The sequence below is a fragment of the Salmo salar genome, chromosome 09, assembly GCF_965601325.2.
Source record: "Salmo salar chromosome 09, fSalSal1, whole genome shotgun sequence".
Lineage (NCBI taxonomy): Eukaryota > Metazoa > Chordata > Actinopteri > Salmoniformes > Salmonidae > Salmo > Salmo salar.
The window spans coordinates 40740091-40758008 of record NC_138299.1 but is presented as its reverse complement, the minus strand read 5'-3'; the positions used below and the strand labels follow the sequence as shown (position 1 = coordinate 40758008).

The 17918-nt window shown below is 45.8% G+C and overlaps 1 protein-coding gene across 5 annotated transcripts in view; it reads left to right on the top strand.

Moving 5' to 3' along the window:
• LOC106611318 (syntaxin binding protein 5b (tomosyn)) overlaps positions 1 to 17918 on the top strand; it is a 52326-nt gene extending 34408 nt beyond the window's left edge. The window contains exons 19-29 of one of the 5 annotated variants that reach the window (XM_014211374.3): positions 5490 to 5555; positions 5722 to 5781; positions 5904 to 5951; positions 7172 to 7222; positions 7561 to 7680; positions 8635 to 8874; positions 9323 to 9674; positions 9792 to 9957; positions 15356 to 15467; positions 15717 to 15937; positions 16194 to 17918. In XM_014211374.3, the coding sequence (XP_014066849.2) occupies positions 5490 to 5555; positions 5722 to 5781; positions 5904 to 5951; positions 7172 to 7222; positions 7561 to 7680; positions 8635 to 8874; positions 9323 to 9674; positions 9792 to 9957; positions 15356 to 15467; positions 15717 to 15937; positions 16194 to 16235 (1478 nt within the window). In that variant the 3' untranslated portion in view covers positions 16236 to 17918. The remainder of the gene's footprint in view (positions 1 to 5489; positions 5556 to 5721; positions 5782 to 5903; positions 5952 to 7171; positions 7223 to 7560; positions 7681 to 8634; positions 8875 to 9322; positions 9675 to 9791; positions 9958 to 15355; positions 15468 to 15716; positions 15938 to 16193) is intronic. The other 4 variants (XM_014211376.3, XM_014211375.3, XM_014211377.3 and 1 more) reach the window with 4 other exon arrangements.

Here is a 17918-nt window from a genome sequence, read left to right as displayed (position 1 = left end):
AATATCTTCCTTGTGTTTTTTAAAATGCAGTAGCAGGGGAAAACAACTGAAGTATTTTCCCTAGAACCCCTACCTAATAGTATCATGAAAGTGATTAGTGTAGTAGTGTGTTGTCAAGTGAGTTGTAGTGTGGACTGAAAGGTATTGATAGTCCAGAGTATAGAATGAGAACACAACTACTGTATATAATGTAGATCTCTATGGTCCAGTGTATGCCTGACCTATTAAAGCCAGTAAGCTAGCTAGAGGAGCAGGCCTCATTCTAGGCTTGGGTGGTAACCAGATTTTCATGTCGTCATACAGTCCTTCTCTCATCTCGGGATTTACAGTATTATCGACATAGCACACAAGGGGGTGATTAAAAACGCAAAAGCCCATTGGTCCTCTATTACCAGAATGCTGACAAAATTAGCACAAACTAATAGCGAAATCGCATAAATGCTAACGAGCGAAAACAAGCAAACTCATTTTAAAGACAGGCAAATCCAGCTCATAAAGTTATACAAGCATAGCTAGTAGCACTACCAAATGTCATTTTCATTGAGTGTAGACATTTACAAGCGAAAGTGAACGAGATAAACGGTGCAAATGAACAAACGTGATGCATGCTTTGCTGAAGGAAGAGCAGCATGTGTACATGGAGCAGAGGGGAGAAGAATAGAGAAGGAAGAATAAGGCCAGTAGGAAGCACAGGGAAAAAATGGCAGCTGTACAGAACTCATTCAGAGCTCTTTGACTTCTGGCTGAAAGCCATTATAAGATATTTGATAGCAAACATTTAGTAGTGATTTGCATACAAGTGTACATGACCTCACAACAGAGTTGCTGATAGATATAGAATGCTATGGACTCAGCCGCTTCTGCTTTCTCCATTGGGCAATTTATAAACAAACACGTGACTGGCTCAACTGTTCTGGGGAACTACAGTAAACTTCATAATGCAAAATAATCTCCTAGGTGTAATGAAGAACAGTCTGCTTTATCTCCTAAGGTATTGCACAAGTTGACTGCCCGTATTAACTTAAAAAGTAGCTACAAATATTAAAACTTATTGGAAACTTTTTTCAAAATTCCCCCGGTATACTCTATATACAGTATACCACCCAAGCCTACCTCACATGCTTGGCAGACAGTTTGGCTTCACACCCATGAGTGCCCCACCCCCCGCAGTAGCATTTTTCTCTCAACGGGGGCATCGCTGGTGGACTGTCCATCTGTTCAGTGGGACTGTGGAAGCCATAGAGAAACATCCTCATCATGACTGGGCTCTGTCTGTGCCGTGTTCTGTCTGTGCCCCGTGTTCTGTCTGTGTGCCGTATTCTGTCTGTGTCCCGTGTTCTGTCTGCCGTGTTCTGTCTGTGTCCCGTATTCTGTCTGTGTCCCGTGTTCTGTCTGTGTCCCGTGTTCTGTCTGTGTCCCGTGTTCTGTCTGTGTCCCGTATTCTGTCTGTGTCCCGTATTCTGTCTGTGCCGTATTCTGTCTGTGTCCCGTGTTCTGTCTGTGCCGTGTTCTGTCTGTGTGCCGTGTTCTGTCTGTGTGCCGTGTTCTGTCTGTGTCCCGTGTTCTGTCTGTGTCCCGTGTTCTGTCTGTGTCCCGTATTCTGTCTGTGCCGTATTCTGTCTGTGTCCCGTGTTCTGTCTGTGCCGTGTTCTGTCTGTGTGCCGTGTTCTGTCTGTGTCCCGTGTTCTGTCTGTGTCCCGTGTTCTGTCTGTGTCCCGTGTTCTGTCTGCCGTGTTCTGTCTGTGTCCCGTGTTCTGTCTGTGTGCCGTGTTCTGTCTGTGTGCCGTGTTCTGTCTGTGTGCCGTGTTCTGTCTGTGTGCCGTGTTCTGTCTGTGTGCCGTGTTCTGTCTGTGTGCCGTGTTCTGTCTGTGTCCCGTGTTCTGTCTGCCGTGTTCTGTCTGTGTGCCGTGTTCTGTCTGTGTGCCGTGTTCTGTCTGTGTGCCGTGTTCTGTCTGTGTCCCGTTCTGTCTGTGTGTCCCGTTCTGTCTGTGTGCCCCGTTCTGTCTGTGCCGTGTTCTGTCTGTGCCGTGTTCTGTCTGTGCCGTGTTCTGTCTGTGCCGTGTTCTGTCTGTGTCCCGTGTTCTGTCTGTGTCCCGTGTTCTGTCTGTGTGCCGTGTTCTGTCTGTGTGCCGTGTTCTGTCTGTGTGCCGTGTTCTGTCTGTGTGCCGTGTTCTGTCTGTGTGCCGTGTTCTGTCTGTGTGCCGTGTTCTGTCTGTGTGCCGTGTTCTGTCTGTGTGCCGTGTTCTGTCTGTGTGCCGTGTTCTGTCTGTGTGCCGTGTTCTGTCTGTGTGCCGTGTTCTGTCTGTGTGCCGTGTTCTGTCTGTGTGCCGTGTTCTGTCTGTGTGCCGTGTTCTGTCTGTGCCCCGTGTTCTGTCTGTGCCCCGTGTTCTGTCTGTGTCCCGTGTTCTGTCTGTGCCGTTTTCTGTCTGTGTCCCGTGTTCTGTCTGTGCCCCGTGTTCTGTCTGTGCCCCGTGTTCTGTCTGTGCCCCGTGTTCTGTCTGTGCCGTGTTCTGTCTGTGTGCCGTGTTCTGTCTGTGTGCCGTGTTCTGTCTGTGTGCCGTGTTCTGTCTGTGTGCCGTGTTCTGTCTGTGTGCCGTGTTCTGTCTGTGTGCCGTGTTCTGTCTGTGTGCCGTGTTCTGTCTGTGCCGTGTTCTGTCTGTGCCGTGTTCTGTCTGTGCCGTGTTCTGTCTGTGTGCCGTGTTCTGTCTGTGTGCCGTGTTCTGTCTGTGCCGTGTTCTGTCTGTGCCGTGTTCTGTCTGTGCCGTGTTCTGTCTGTGCCGTGTTCTGTCTGTGTGCCGTGTTCTGTCTGTGTGCCGTGTTCTGTCTGTGCCGTGTTCTGTCTGTGTGCCGTGTTCTGTCTGTGTCCCGTGTTCTGTCTGTGCCGTGTTCTGTCTGTGCCGTGTTCTGTCTGTGCCGTGTTCTGTCTGTGTCCCGTGTTCTGTCTGTGCCGTGTTCTGTCTGTGCCGTGTTCTGTCTGTGCCGTGTTCTGTCTGTGTCCCGTATTCTGTCTGTGCCGTGTTCTGTCTGTGCCCCGTGTTCTGTCTGTGTCCCGTGTTCTGTCTGTGTCCCGTGTTCTGTCTGTGTCCCGTGTTCTGTCTGTGTCCCGTGTTCTGTCTGTGTCCCGTGTTCTGTCTGTGTCCCGTGTTCTGTCTGTGTCCCGTGTTCTGTCTGTGTCCCGTGTTCTGTCTGTGTCCCGTGTTCTGTCTGTGTCCCGTGTTCTGTCTGTGTCCCGTGTTCTGTCTGTGCCGTGTTCTGTCTGTGTCCCGTGTTCTGTCTGTGTCCCGTGTTCTGTCTGTGTGCCGTGTTCTGTCTGTGTGCCGTGTTCTGTCTGTGCCGTGTTCTGTCTGTGCGCCGTGTTCTGTCTGTGCCCCGTGTTCTGTCTGTGTCCCGTGTTCTGTCTGTGTCCCGTGTTCTGTCTGTGTCCCGTATTCTGTCTGTGTCCCGTGTTCTGTCTGTGTCCCGTGTTCTGTCTGTGCCGTGTTCTGTCTGTGCCGTGTTCTGTCTGTGTCCCGTGTTCTGTCTGTGCCGTTTTCTGTCTGTGTCCCGTGTTCTGTCTGTGTGCCGTGTTCTGTCTGTGTGCCGTGTTCTGTCTGTGTCCCGTGTTCTGTCTGTGCCGTGTTCTGTCTGTGTCCCGTGTTCTGTCTGTGCCGTGTTCTGTCTGTGTCCCGTGTTCTGTCTGTGCCGTGTTCTGTCTGTGCCCCGTGTTCTGTCTGTGCCCCGTGTTCTGTCTGTGCCCCGTGTTCTGTCTGTGCCGTGTTCTGTCTGTGCCGTGTTCTGTCTGTGTCCCGTATTCTGTCTGTGCCGTGTTCTGTCTGTGTCCCGTGTTCTGTCTGTGTCCCGTGTTCTGTCTGTGTGCCGTGTTCTGTCTGTGTCCCGTGTTCTGTCTGTGTCCCGTGTTCTGTCTGTGTCCCGTGTTCTGTCTGTGTCCCGTGTTCTGTCTGTGTCCCGTGTTCTGTCTGTGTCCCGTGTTCTGTCTGTGTCCCGTGTTCTGTCTGTGTCCCGTGTTCTGTCTGTGTCCCGTGTTCTGTCTGTGCCGTGTTCTGTCTGTGCCGTGTTCTGTCTGTGTGCCGTGTTCTGTCTGTGTGCCGTGTTCTGTCTGTGTGCCGTGTTCTGTCTGTGTGCCGTGTTCTGTCTGTGTCCCGTGTTCTGTCTGTGCCGTGTTCTGTCTGTGCCGTGTTCTGTCTGTGTCCCGTGTTCTGTCTGTGCCGTGTTCTGTCTGTGCCGTGTTCTGTCTGTGTCCCGTGTTCTGTCTGTGCCGTATTCTGTCTGTGCCGTGTTCTGTCTGTGCCCCGTGTTCTGTCTGTGCCCCGTGTTCTGTCTGTGCCCCGTGTTCTGTCTGTGTCCCGTGTTCTGTCTGTGTCCCGTGTTCTGTCTGTGTCCCGTGTTCTGTCTGTGTCCCGTGTTCTGTCTGTGTGCCGTGTTCTGTGTGTGCCGTGTTCTGTGTGTCCCGTGTTCTGTCTGTGCCGTGTTCTGTCTGTGTCCCGTATTCTGTCTGTGTCCCGTATTCTGTCTGTGCCGTGTTCTGTCTGTGCCGTGTTCTGTCTGTGTCCCGTGTTCTGTCTGTGCCGTATTCTGTCTGTGCCGTGTTCTGTCTGTGCCGTGTTCTGTCTGTGTCCCGTGTTCTGTCTGTGCCGTATTCTGTCTGTGCCGTGTTCTGTCTGTGCCGTGTTTGGAGTGCCCTGCTTTTTGCTTCAGCTGGTTCAAAGTCAATGTACATTTTGGAGCACTGTACACAAACACATTAGAGTAGGGCTTCATTCTTGTTGTTGCTTCTGACTGCCATGTCATTTCTGTCACCATACATGCTATCTCTCTCTGTCTTGCCATACTTCCTCTTATGCTCTTTCTTTATCTTGCCATCCTACCACTCATATTTCTCATTGTGGTCATTCATGTCATCCTTGGCTTAGTGAGCCTCCAGGGGCTCAGCAGGACTGGGTTCAATAGTGCTCTTCAGTCATGCCTTGACTCAAATGTGGATAACTAAGCCTACAATTTCAATTCACTCACAAATCCAGTCATCTTGTCGCAATTTGATTTACCGTAAAAATGTGTGAATTAATTTGTTTAATGTTTAATTAATTAGTCTCAAAAACGGTGGTATTGTTTTTAAACCCATACATACTGATCTGCAGTACTATTGGAGTGAATGCAGTTGCTAGCCTCTGTGTTCCTTTGCTTTTTTCTATTCTTCTGATTCACTATTATTGTTTTGTCTCACCTATTTTCTACTGTTGATCTCTCTCTATGGCCTTGTAAAGACAGACATTCCGCCTGTGACGTCTTGCATGTCCCGCCTTTCTATATTTTATACGTCTATGAAAAAGACCTATCATTCTTCTAACTCCCGTAAGTCATCTCATGTTTATCACAATGTTTATTGTCTTCTCTTTCTTTCTCTTCAATCTGCCTCTCACTGTTTGTTTCGTGTCTGTTCCACATCTCTGTGATAATATCACATTGGTCTAAGACATGTCTGTTCTCCACAGCTCTCAGTGATCACAGCGATGGAAACAATGTTTCAGAGGAGAAAAGCAACAAATCACCAACGTCAGGTAACATTTAATTCTCCATTACTGCATAATACAAAACGCAATCTATCTTTTTCTTGAGAAAGTACAAAAAGGACATGTTCGATATACATGTTTATCCATTTAGCTGCTTTTCAGTATCAAGGAGTGTTGAATGAGTTGATGTCCACTGAAGTGTTGTTGTCACCAGGCTCAACGACACCCACCAATTCAGACGATGAACACAAACAGAAAAGGTTTATAGAAATGGGTACTGTATTACATTGATAAATCAAAAACATCTACAGAGCTTCATTCTTCCCAAACGTTCTGGCCGTCGGAAATGCAATGTAATTTTACATTTGCCTTTGTCTTTTTAAAACACATTTGCAGTGAAGTCCAAAAGCAGGCGCTTTTCCAAGACGGTTTCCAATGACTTTGGTAGTGTATGATCCTAGTGTTATAAACTCTACTGCTTTCTCTCTCTCACCGACTTCACTGGGCTTCTAACCAAGGCTATGCCCTAATCCAACATGGCCGACCTCACTGGGTTTCTAAACAAGGCTGTGTCCTAATCCAACATGGTCTCTTACCGACTTCACTGGGCTTCTAACCAAGGCTATGCCCTAATCCAAGATGGCCGACCTCACTGGGTTTCTAAACAAGAGTATGTATCATGTGCTAATGAAGGTGATGGAGAAGGAACGTACTCAATCTGTGGGTTATTTTTGTCAATCACAAGGTTTTTTTTGTTTTTTTTACCTTTAGGCAAGTCAGATAATAACAAATTCTTATTTTTAATGATGGGCTAGGAACAGTGGGTTAACTGCCTTGTTCAGGGGCAGAATGACAGATTTGTACCTTGTCAGCTCGGGGATTTGAACTTGTAACCTTTCGGTTACTAGTCCAACGATCTAACCACTAGGCTACACTGCCGCCCCAGGTTGCTGATTGATAGATCCATTTGTATCTCTTAGGACCAAATGTATTATGCTTTTTTTGCACTAAAGTAAAATCACTGTTGAACCTGTTCTCTCTAGAGGGAATATAATGTCAAATAAAGATCACTAAAACCATTTTTTTTTTTTAATCACTCATCTAAAAGTGGTGCATGTTTTCACTGGTTCAAATGTATAGTAACTCTGATCATTAATCTCTTAACTAATTTCTAACAAATTGAGGTATTGGGAATGTTCATCAGTAGAATAACGCAAGATTCGGTTTGACCAACAAAAAAATATATTTTTATTACAGGGCTTTGATGCTTGATTATTCACTTTAATGATTTTCCCTCCCACTCCTCCCCAGTAATTTTTTGAAAAAATAACCAATAATTAATCTCTTTTTCTTGTCAACCTCTTGCTTTGTGCGTGGTGCGTGCGTGATGCACTCAATGACCGGCTGCCTCTGAGTCTCAATGCTAATTCTACATTCTAATGCTAATTCTACATTCTAATGCTAATTCTACATTCTAATTCTACAGTCTCAAACTTTTTGCCAATGAATGACGGATGACACAAATTTCTGAAAGTGATCAAAACAAGTAGCATTTTAACGGAGATCATTGTATTTGACATTCATTTTGCTTGATTCCAAAGTATTCATTTGTAAAGAAGGCATGTTTTATTTTATTTATTTATTTGTATTTATTTTCCTTGCAGCCAAGATGTCAAAGAAAATTAGCTCACCTACAGAGCAAAAGACAGGCCTGGGTAAGCCCTTATAACTTTGTGTTGATTACATTCCGTAGTAGCCCTTTTACCTTTCAGGTGCTGTTCTATTCCCACTTCCTAATTAAACCAAACTCTCCTTACAGTTTCAATGTTTGTTTGTGAGAGTGTAGCCCTAGCCTGGTGGAACCAGCCTAATAGCTGCGTTCTCCATTGTGCATCATAATTGTGTGCTATCTCACGATCAGGCTGGTTCCACCAGGCTAATTGTAGCCTAACCTGTAAGAAAGACGTGTCACTGAATGTGTAAAATTCAAATTCTGTTATCTTGTAAACTGAGACACGTACTCTCTGTTTGGCCTCGTCCTCTCTATGAGCAGAGGAGAGGGTGCGACAGCAGCGCTCTCTCCCATATAAGAGGTGCTTTTGTTGTATGAAGGAGGGCATGGAGTCCAGGAGCCTTCTCTACGTTCATAGGACTCTCTCGGTCCCTGACGTCAGTGAGTGGAGCAGTCTTGTAGTCTGTGTCTGAAATGGCACTCTATTCCCTATATAGTGTTCTACAATTGACCAGGGCCCACATTGGGCTCTGCTCAAAAGTAGTACACTATATAGGGAATAGGTTGCCATTTGAAATGGGCTGGAGTGGGATAACTGGTTATGGTACTAACCTCCACCACTGCTGTAGGCGCCTCCTGTTCCCTGATTTGACCTTTGACACTAACTCCCTGACTCCCTGACTGACTGACTGACAGACAGACTTGTTGGTTCCAGCCTCCACACCTCTCTGATTCAGAGGGGTTGGGTTAAATGCGGAAGACACATTTCAGTTGAATGCATTCAGTTGTACAACTGACTAGGTATCTCCCTTTCCCTTGTTTTGTTTGCCATGCTATTCAAACTGCTAAACATGTTGTAAAGTATTGCCCCCTCCTGTCTCCTTAAGTTACATACTGCATAATGAAGGTATGGCTTTTTCTAGATGTTTCACATTGAGAACACACCTTCTTCTTTGGCCAACTGCCCATGGTCCTACTGTAGGTGAATTAGGTGCTGAACTTATTTGTCGTTTTGAAAACTAAATTAACACCAGATCTCATGTGATCTCTCAATGATGAAACACCATGTGGTTCTTCTGGAATGACCTTTATTTGGTGCTACTGTAGTTCTTAAGATGGGTGTTTCATGTGCTGCTCCTTGGGTGCATTGTGAAGAAATGGGATGTTTTTTTCTCTAGCTTGGATATACCTCTGCATAACTAACTTGACAATACAGGACTTCTGCTGAATTTGAGCTTCTACATGAAAGTACACAGGTCTAACCTTCCGTTGGGTTATTAACCACTCCTATTTTCCTTTCCTATTCCAACTATATCAAAGCATCCACTTTCATATTATCCCTCACTTCTCCTCTCTCTTTATTTGTCCTCTCTCTATACCATCCTCACCATCCAGATGCCAAGGACAGTTCGTTCAGCCGCTCGAGGAGTTCCAGTGTGACCAGTATAGAGCGGGAGTCCCGCGAAGCTATCTCCTCCTTCCACTTCAGTGAGAGTTTCCCCAGGAAGACAGACAGCAGCCCCAGCCCCAGCCTGTGGTTGGGTACTACCCAGGGCACTGTCCTGGTCCTCTCCCTCAGCCTGCCACCTACAGGGGACCAGAGGCTGCAGCAACCTGTCGGAGTCTCTTCCTGTGGTAAGTGTGATTGCTGATATGAGCTAGGTTTGCGTCCCAAATTGAACCCTATGTAGTGTACTACTTTTGACCAGGGCCCGTAGGGAAGCCATGGTACATTAATACAATAAATGACACAGTGGAGCCCATTCAACTTTTCAGGTCTCGATCAAGGTTAGCCGGTTCACTGAACCATCTCTGTGACAGCAGAAGCATTACCACCACCTTGACTGTGGTGGCTGAATCTGGAAGGAATAATTTGCGGCGACACATACTCTCACAAATGTTCCAAATATGTATTCGTTTCTTTGCATTAAAGCAGTGGTTCTGGTAGCACTAGTGGTCTGCATGTTAACTGAAGGTTGTCAGCAAACGATATATTATTAATGAGAGAAAGACCCAGTATAAGGCCTTATAAATGTTTATAATGAAGCAAGATGTCTACCATGTCTATTTCTATGTTCTCCAGGTACTCTGATCAGACTAAAAGGAGGTATCCTGACTATGGCCTTCCTGGACTCCCTTGGGGCGGTCCTACCCCCTTCCTACGAGCCGTGGTCCGAGCCCAACGCTCCAGACGAGGAGAAGACGAGGAGGCGCAGGCCGGCCTCCCCACCCCCCACCCAGGAGGGTCAGGACAGCCAGTATGCTGTAGTGTGCTCAGAGAAACAGGCCAAGGTGGTGGGCCTGCCCTCCCAGTCCTGCTTCTTCAAACACAACATCACAGAGAGCTCCTTCGTGCTGAGAGCTGACGTGGTGCAGATGGCTGCTGGACTCTGCCTCGCCTGCTTCTGTGCTAATGGACACATCATGACTCTGAGGTACTCTGAAAGGCCCAGTCTGTGGTACTGTAGGTACTCTGAAAGGCCCAGTCTGTGGTATACAACACAGTGCCTACTTCATTCATACTGTTAGTCTCTCTCTCCCCCCTCTCCCAGTCTACCCAGTCTCAGACCACTCCTGGATGTGAACTACCTTCCACTGACAGACATGAGGATAGCCCGGACCTTCTGCTTCTCCAACCTGGGCCAGGCTCTGTACCTCACCTCCCCCACTGAGATACAGAGGATCACATACAGCCAGGAGACCTGCGACAATCTACAGGTGTGTGTGTGTGTGTTAGGGCTGGGCGGTACACTGTATTTTACTGTATACCGCTTAGTTTTTAACTTTACCTTCTATAATGGTATTTCAATGTATGGTTTGTTAAATGTGATACGCCACGTGTAACATCTATTTTTATAGTTTACTCTGTTTGCTACTTGCTAGTCATTTTTCTCCCTCCGCCTCCGGAGTCACGACCACTTGCTGTTCACTTTCTCTGCATGGTCAGAAACAACAAGATGTTGGTGACAACGATGCTGCTTTCCACTTTTGCTTCTTAATATAAATCCACAAGCGTTCTATAGTTACAATATTAGTTTGTGTATCTTAGTGTCTTAGCATGTTGTGGCTAAAATAAAACGTGTTAATGCTAATCGCTAGTTAGCTGGCTCGCTAGCTAAACCCTCTTAGTCCTCACTTCCCCCTATCTGAGATATTTCCTGCAGCCCTCATCCTCCACATACAACACCCGTTCTGACAGTCACATTCTGTTAAAGGTCCCCAAAGCACACACATCCCTGGGTCGCTCCTCTTTTCAGTTCGCTGCAGCTAGCGACTGGAACGAGCTGCAACAAACACTCAAACTAGACAGTTTTATCTCCATCTCTTCATTCAAAGTCTCAATCATGGACAATCAAATCAAATTTTATTGGTCACATACACATGGTTAGATGTTAATGCGAGTGTAGCGAAATGCTTGTGCTTCTAGTTCTGACCATGCAGTAATATCTAACAAGTAATCTAACAATTTCACAACAACTACCTTATACACACAAGTGTAAAGGAATGAATAAGAATATGTACATATAAATATATGGATGAGCGATGGCCGAACGGCATAGTCAAGCTGCAGTAGATGGTATAGACTACAGTATAGACATATGAGATGAGTAATGTAGGGGATATTCTGCCCTTGAATTGCGTTCCCATGCAAAACTAGACAGATAGCTAACAACTAAGTCTTCAATAAAACTCCCAAGGCGTAACTTTTCTTGAATCAATATTGAAAACGTTTATGTTGTGAAACTGCAAAATACAGAAAAGAATATATACTGCTCAAAAAAATAAAGGGAACACTAAAATAACACATCCTAGATCTGAATGAATGAAATAATCTTACTAAATAATTTTTTCTTTACATAGTTGAATGTGCTGACAACAAAATCACACAAAAATAATCAATGGAAATCCAATGTATCAACCCATGGAGGTCTGGATTTGGAGTCACACTCAAAATTAAAGTGGAAAACCACACTACAGGCTGATCCAACTTTGATGTAATGTCCTTAAAACAAGTCAAAATGAGGCTCAGTAGTGTGTGTGGCCTCCACGTGCCTGTATGACCTCCCTACAACGCCTGGGCATGCTCCTAATGAGGTGGCGGATGGTCTCCTGAGGGATCTCCTCCCAGACCTGGACTAAAGCATCCGCCAACTCTTGGACAGTCTGTGGTGCAACGTGGCGTTGGTGGATGGAGCGAGACATGATGTCCAAGATGTGCTCAATTGGATTCAGGTCTGGGGAACGGGCGGGCCAGTCCATAGCATCAATGCCATCCTCTTGCAGGAACTGCTGACACACTCCAGCCACATGAGGTCTAGCATTGTCTTGCATTAGGAGGAACCCAGGGCCAACCGCACCAGCATATGGTCTCACAAGGGGTCTGAGGATCTCATCTCGGTACCTAATGGCAGTCAGGCTACCTCTGGCGAGCACATGGAGGGCTGTGCGGCCCCCCAAAGAAATGCCACCCCACACCATGACTGACCCACCACCAAACCGGTCATGCTGGAGGATGTTGCAGGCAGCAGAACGTTCTCCACGGCGTCTCCAGACTCTGTCACGTCTGTCACATGTGCTCAGTGTGAACCTGCTTTCATCTGTGAAGAGCACAGGGCACCAGTGGCTAATTTGCCAATCTTGGTGTTCTCTGGCAATGCCAAACGTCCTGCATGGTGTTGGGCTGTAAGCACAACCCCCACCTGTGGACGTCGGGCCCTCATACCACCCTCATGGAGTCTGTTTCTGACCGTTTGAGCAGACACATGTACATTTGTGGCCTGCTGGAGGTCATGTTGCAGGGCTCTGGCAGTGCTCCTCCTGCTCCTCCTTGCACAAAGGCGGAGGTAGCGGTCCTGCTGCTGGCTTGTTGCCCTCCTACGGCCTCCTCCACGTCTCCTGATGTACTGGCCTGTCTCCTGGTTGCACCTCCATGCTCTGGACACTACGCTGACAGACACAGCAAACCTTCTTGCCACAGCTCGCATTGATGTGCCATCCTGGATGATCTGCACTACCTGAGCCACTTGTGTGGGTTGTAGACTCCGTCTCATGCTACCACTAGAGTGAAAGCACCGCCAGCATTCAAAAGTGACCAAAACATCAGCCAGGAAGCATAAGAACTGAGAAGTGGTCTGTGGTCACCACCTGCCGAACCACTCCTTTATTGGGGGTGTCTTGCTAATTGCCTATAATTTCCACCTGTTGTCTATTCCATTTGCACAACAGCATGTGAAATGTATTGTCAATCAGTGTTGCTTCCTAAGTGGAGAGTTTTATTGACTTGGAGTTACATTGTGTTGTTTAAGTGTTCCCTTTATTGTTTTGAGCAGTGTACTTGAGTATTCAATTCAAATCGACATACTGTAGCTGTACATTATACCTTTCAAGTTGAAGTTCCATGAAAATACAAAACACGTGCCGAGGTACCATTGCATCTGGCATGACGCCAAACCATGTCGCCAATTGTTACTCATATGGTAATTGGCTAACTCCTTTCATTACTCTAATAATGTACAACCATCTCTGTAGAATAACAAAGCATATTACACTAGAAACAGTAACAAAACTTCAGTATTGTATGTTTTACAATTCGTTTGCATGACGCACGAGCAAAGTAATACAGCTGACGGCATGCATGAAAAGCATTGCAATTTGTGTGAGTAAATACAACCAACCAACATTGATATGTAAGCAACTCTATCAATAACAAGATTATCATCACTAGCTAAATGCTTGAATCCAACTTACAAACAAATATTTTCCGAGGCTGAAGCGTGACAAGAAATAGCTACACTGGAAGACCTGCACCGTAGCATTGTTTTTAGCTGCTTCTATGCGTGCAGAACGAATTCTTTACTTCCTGCTTGCGTACAGTCTAAGTACCAGAAAGCTCCACTAGGGGGCAAATAACACCATGGAACACAATGAAAATCATCTTAACCATTGTAATAAAATGATCTGTTACCTTCTGACAGGATGGCAGCACAGGGGATGTAAACATTATATAAAGTGGCATTGTTTAAAGTGGCTAGTGATACATTTATTACATCCAATTTTTCATTATTAAAGTGGCTAGAGATGAGTCAGTATGTTGGCAGCAGCCACTCAATGTTAGTGAAAGCTGTTTAACAGTCTGATGGCCTTGAGATAGAAGCTGTTTTTCAGTCTCTCTCCCAGCTTTGATGCACCTGTACTGACCTCGCCTTCTGGATGATTGCGGGGTGAACAGGCAGTGGCTCGGGTGGTTGTTGTCCTAGATGATCTTTTTGGCCTTCCTGTGACATCGGATGGTGTAGGTGTCATGGAGGGCAGGTAGTTGGCCTCCGGTGATGTGTTGTGCAGACCTCACTACCCTCTGGATAGCCTTACGGTGGTGGGCGGAGCAGCTGCCGTACCAGGCGGTGATACAGCCCGACAGGATGCTCTCAATTGTGCATCTGTAATAGTTTGAGTGTTTTTGGTGACAAGCCGAATTTCTTCAGCCTCCTGAGGTTGAAGAGGCACTGCTGTGCCTTCTTCACCACGCTGTCTGTGTGGGTGGACTCTTACTGACAGTTGTGGCTGCTTTGCGTGATGTATTGTTGTCTCTACCTTCTTGCCCTTTGTGCTGTTGTCTGTGCCCAATAATGTTTGTACCATGTTTTGTGTTGCTGCCATGCTATGACGTTGTCTTAGATCTCTCTTTATGTAGTGTTGTGTTGTCTCTCTTGTCGTGATGTGTGTTATATTTTATTTATTTATTATTTTTATCCCTCGCAGGGATTTCATCTGTGAACATAGAGCTGATGCTGAAAAGCTCCAGTTTTGACTCATCTGTCTGTCCAAAGTACATTCCCCAGAAAGATTGTCTTGTCAATATGCATTTTAGCAAATTCCAGTCTGGCTTTTTGATGTGTTTTTTTTTTTAATTCCAAAAGTGAAGTCCTCCTGGGTCTTCTTCCATGGAGCCCACTTTCGCTCAAAAAGCGATGGATGGTGCGATCAGAAACTGACGTACCTTCACCTTGGAGTTCAGCTTGTATCTCTTTGGCTGTTATCCTTGGTTTATTTTCTACCATTCTCATAATCCTTCTGTTCAATCTGAGGTCGATTTTCCTCTTGCGACCGCGCCCAGGGAGGTTGGCTACAGTTCCATGGACCTTAAACTTCTTAATAATATTTGCAACTGTTGTCACAGGAACATCAAGCGAGAGATGGTCTTGTAGCCTTTACCTTTACCATGCTTGTCTATTATTTTCTTTCTGATCTCCTCAAATCTCTCCTTTGCTTTCTCTGGTCCATGTTCAGTGTGGTGCACACAAGGATACCAAACAGCACAGTGACTACTTTTGTCCGTTTAAATAGGCTGAATGACTGATTACAAAATTGAAAACGTGTGATACTAATTAAAGAAACAGATTAGTTTGAAATATCACTATAATCCAAGTATTTATTATATTTTCTAAGGGGTACTAACGTGTCCAGGCCATTTTAGAATCTCTTTGTAGAATGAGCAATAATTAATCTCTTTTCACAGCTTCTTTGCTTTATTCTATGACATACCAAAGGCATGCAAGTATACATGATAAAATAACTTTTAATTTCATCTTTTTTCAGGAAGGGTATCAACACATTTGAGCATATCTGTATTTCCAAGTGTTTTGATCTAAATCTCATGCCCAATCGCAATATTTGGTCAAAAAGAAATCGCAATTGAGCCTAGATTTTTTTTGTCCATAATCATGCTGCCCTATGTAGCACAGTGTGGAAATTATAACAAATGAGTGCAGAAATTGATGAAAATGCAGAAAAAGTTGAATGGGAACAGTATAAAAGACAATCAAAATAGAGAAAGACCCATTGAAATCACTTCTCATGTAGAGTCATTCACTATTCATAAAGCTTATTTAGAACTTGTATTATTAAAAATCATAAAATACAGCAATGTGTTACTGTAAAAAAAATAAAAATAAAATATTGTGATATGATATCTTGGCCATATCGACCAGCCCGTGTATGTGTGCATTTGTGCTGTGTGTGTGTGCGTGTGTGTGTGTGAGAGATCACGTTTTGTGTTTGTGGGTATGATAAATACTGAAGTTATTTTTGACATATACTGCTAAATCTGAATCTTTAGGAGATGATGGGAGAGCTGTTTACACCGTTAGAAACACCTGAAGCTCCTAATAGAGGTTTCTTCAAGGGCCTGTTTGGGGGAGGAGCTCAGTCGCTGGATAGAGAAGACCTGTGTGAGTATCATTCCCACAATACACCTCTCCTTCAGTAGCTATAGAACCGTGTTCTATTTACCTGTGACTGACATTCTAGAGCATTCTAGAGGACACATCTGATTTAGTTGGACATAGATAATGGCGTACAATATGCTTGGCATATGATAACTAATGACGTAGTGTTATTGGACACAGCGATAATGGCGTTGCAGTTATAAATCTTGTTTTTGTGGCACATCTTGGTTTCTCTCCCTCTGTCCTCTACAGTTGGTGAGACTGCGGCGGGTAAGGCATCTCGTAGCCTGGCACAGCACATTCCTGGGCCCCAGGGCATGGAGGGTATGAAGGGAGCAGCCTCTGGGGTTGTGGGGGACCTGGCCCGTGCCCGGATAGCCCTGGATGAGAGGGGGCAGAAACTGGGCGAGCTGGAGGACAGAACCGCAGCCATGATGGCCAGCGCTGACTCCTTCTCTAAACACGCTCATGATGTAAGGCCAATGCTCTACCAGGTCATCTGTGAGGTGCAAACCTGGGTTCAACTAGTATTCGTTCCCCCCCCCCCAAATACTTTAATTGTTTGATTGAGCCTGCCTAGAGTGCATGATGGACAGGGTTTGCACTTTTGGCCTAAATCGAGCACGACTCAAGTATTTGAAAGAAAATGAATACTACCTGAACCCAGGTGTTGTCTATGAGTCCCGTACTGTATCTCATCCTCTTCTCTCACTTACTTCCCTTTCTCAGATGATGCTGAAGTACAAAGATAAGAAGTGGTACCAGCTCTGATGGCAGCGAGGGGAGACAGTGGGACGCAGTTGTTTTGTTGTGCCACTTCATTATCTACAGGAGATGCAGCTCCTTCTCCTCTTCCTCCTCCTCCTCTTCTCCTTCATCTCAGAAGGAGGAGGTGTTGTATGACAGACTGAGAGGCTTTCTTCCTAGCAGCACAATACAACACTGCATTACCTCAGTCACCTGGTTACCACTGAGGAGGAGTAGACTGACTGACTGAAGCAGACTGACTGAAGCGGACGGACGGACGGACGCAGACTGACACTGACTGACGCAGACTGACTGACACAGACACACATACAGACTGACACAGACACACAGACTGACTGACACACAGACTGACTGACTGACACACAGACTGACTGACTGACACACAGACTGACTGACTGACACACAGACTGACTGACTGACACACAGACTGACTGACTGACACACAGACTGACTGACACACAGACTGACTGACACACAGACAGACTGACTGACACACAGACTGACTGACTGACACACAGACTGACTGACTGACACACTGACTGACTGACTGACACACTGACTGACTGACTGACACACTGACTGACTGACACACTGACTGACTGACACACTGACTGACACACTGACTGACACACTGACTGACACACTGACTGACACACTGACTGACACACTGACACAGACACACAGACTGACTGACTGACACACACTGACTGACTGACTGACTGACTGACACAGACACACAGACTGACTGACACAGACACACAGACTGACTGACACAGACACACAGACTGACTGACTGACACAGACACACAGACTGACTGACTGACACAGACACACAGACTGACTGACTGACACAGACAGACACACTGACTGACTGACTGACACAGACAGACACACTGACTGACTGACACAGACACACTGACTGACTGACACAGACACACTGACTGACTGACACAGACACACTGACTGACTGACACAGACACACTGACTGACTGACACAGACACACTGACTGACACACAGACACACTGACTGACACACTGACTGACTGACACACTGACTGACTGACTGACACAGACCGACTGAGTGACTGACACATATTGACTGACACAGACCGACTGAGTGACTGACACATATTGACTGACACAGACCGGACGGAGGAGGAGGAAGAGTTATTCTGGATCTTTCTTTCTATGTCATCTGAGGAGATGATGCTCATTCCCTTAGTCCCTCTCCTCTGGGTTAAGGGGACTGATCCTGTGTTTCATCAGTCATGCTCTTATCTGTTCAGCTGTTTGGTTCTCCAAGAGGTAAGATCACTACACACAATGAGTACTGTTGGAGGTTACCTGTGAGATGACCTGTGCAGGGGCCAGGTGAGGTGTTGTCTGCTCTTCACAGTGTCAACCAATCACAATGGTCCTCTTAGGGGAGTCTCCTGTGTGTGGAGGAAACTCCATGTAAACCAGCCAGTGGAACCATCTCTGTTCCTGAAGTCCTAATATCTATAGCAATGGTTTTAATGAATCAACAATTGATTCATCCCCTCTGTGTTTTCTCTCTGGTTTCTCCATTTCTTTCTTTCTTATGTTTGATTTACATCTATATTTGTCATCTTTATTTGCTGTTTTTTTGTTTTTCAAGTAAGTCCATCCAAGCACTTAATTAATTAAACATGAGTTTATTGATGA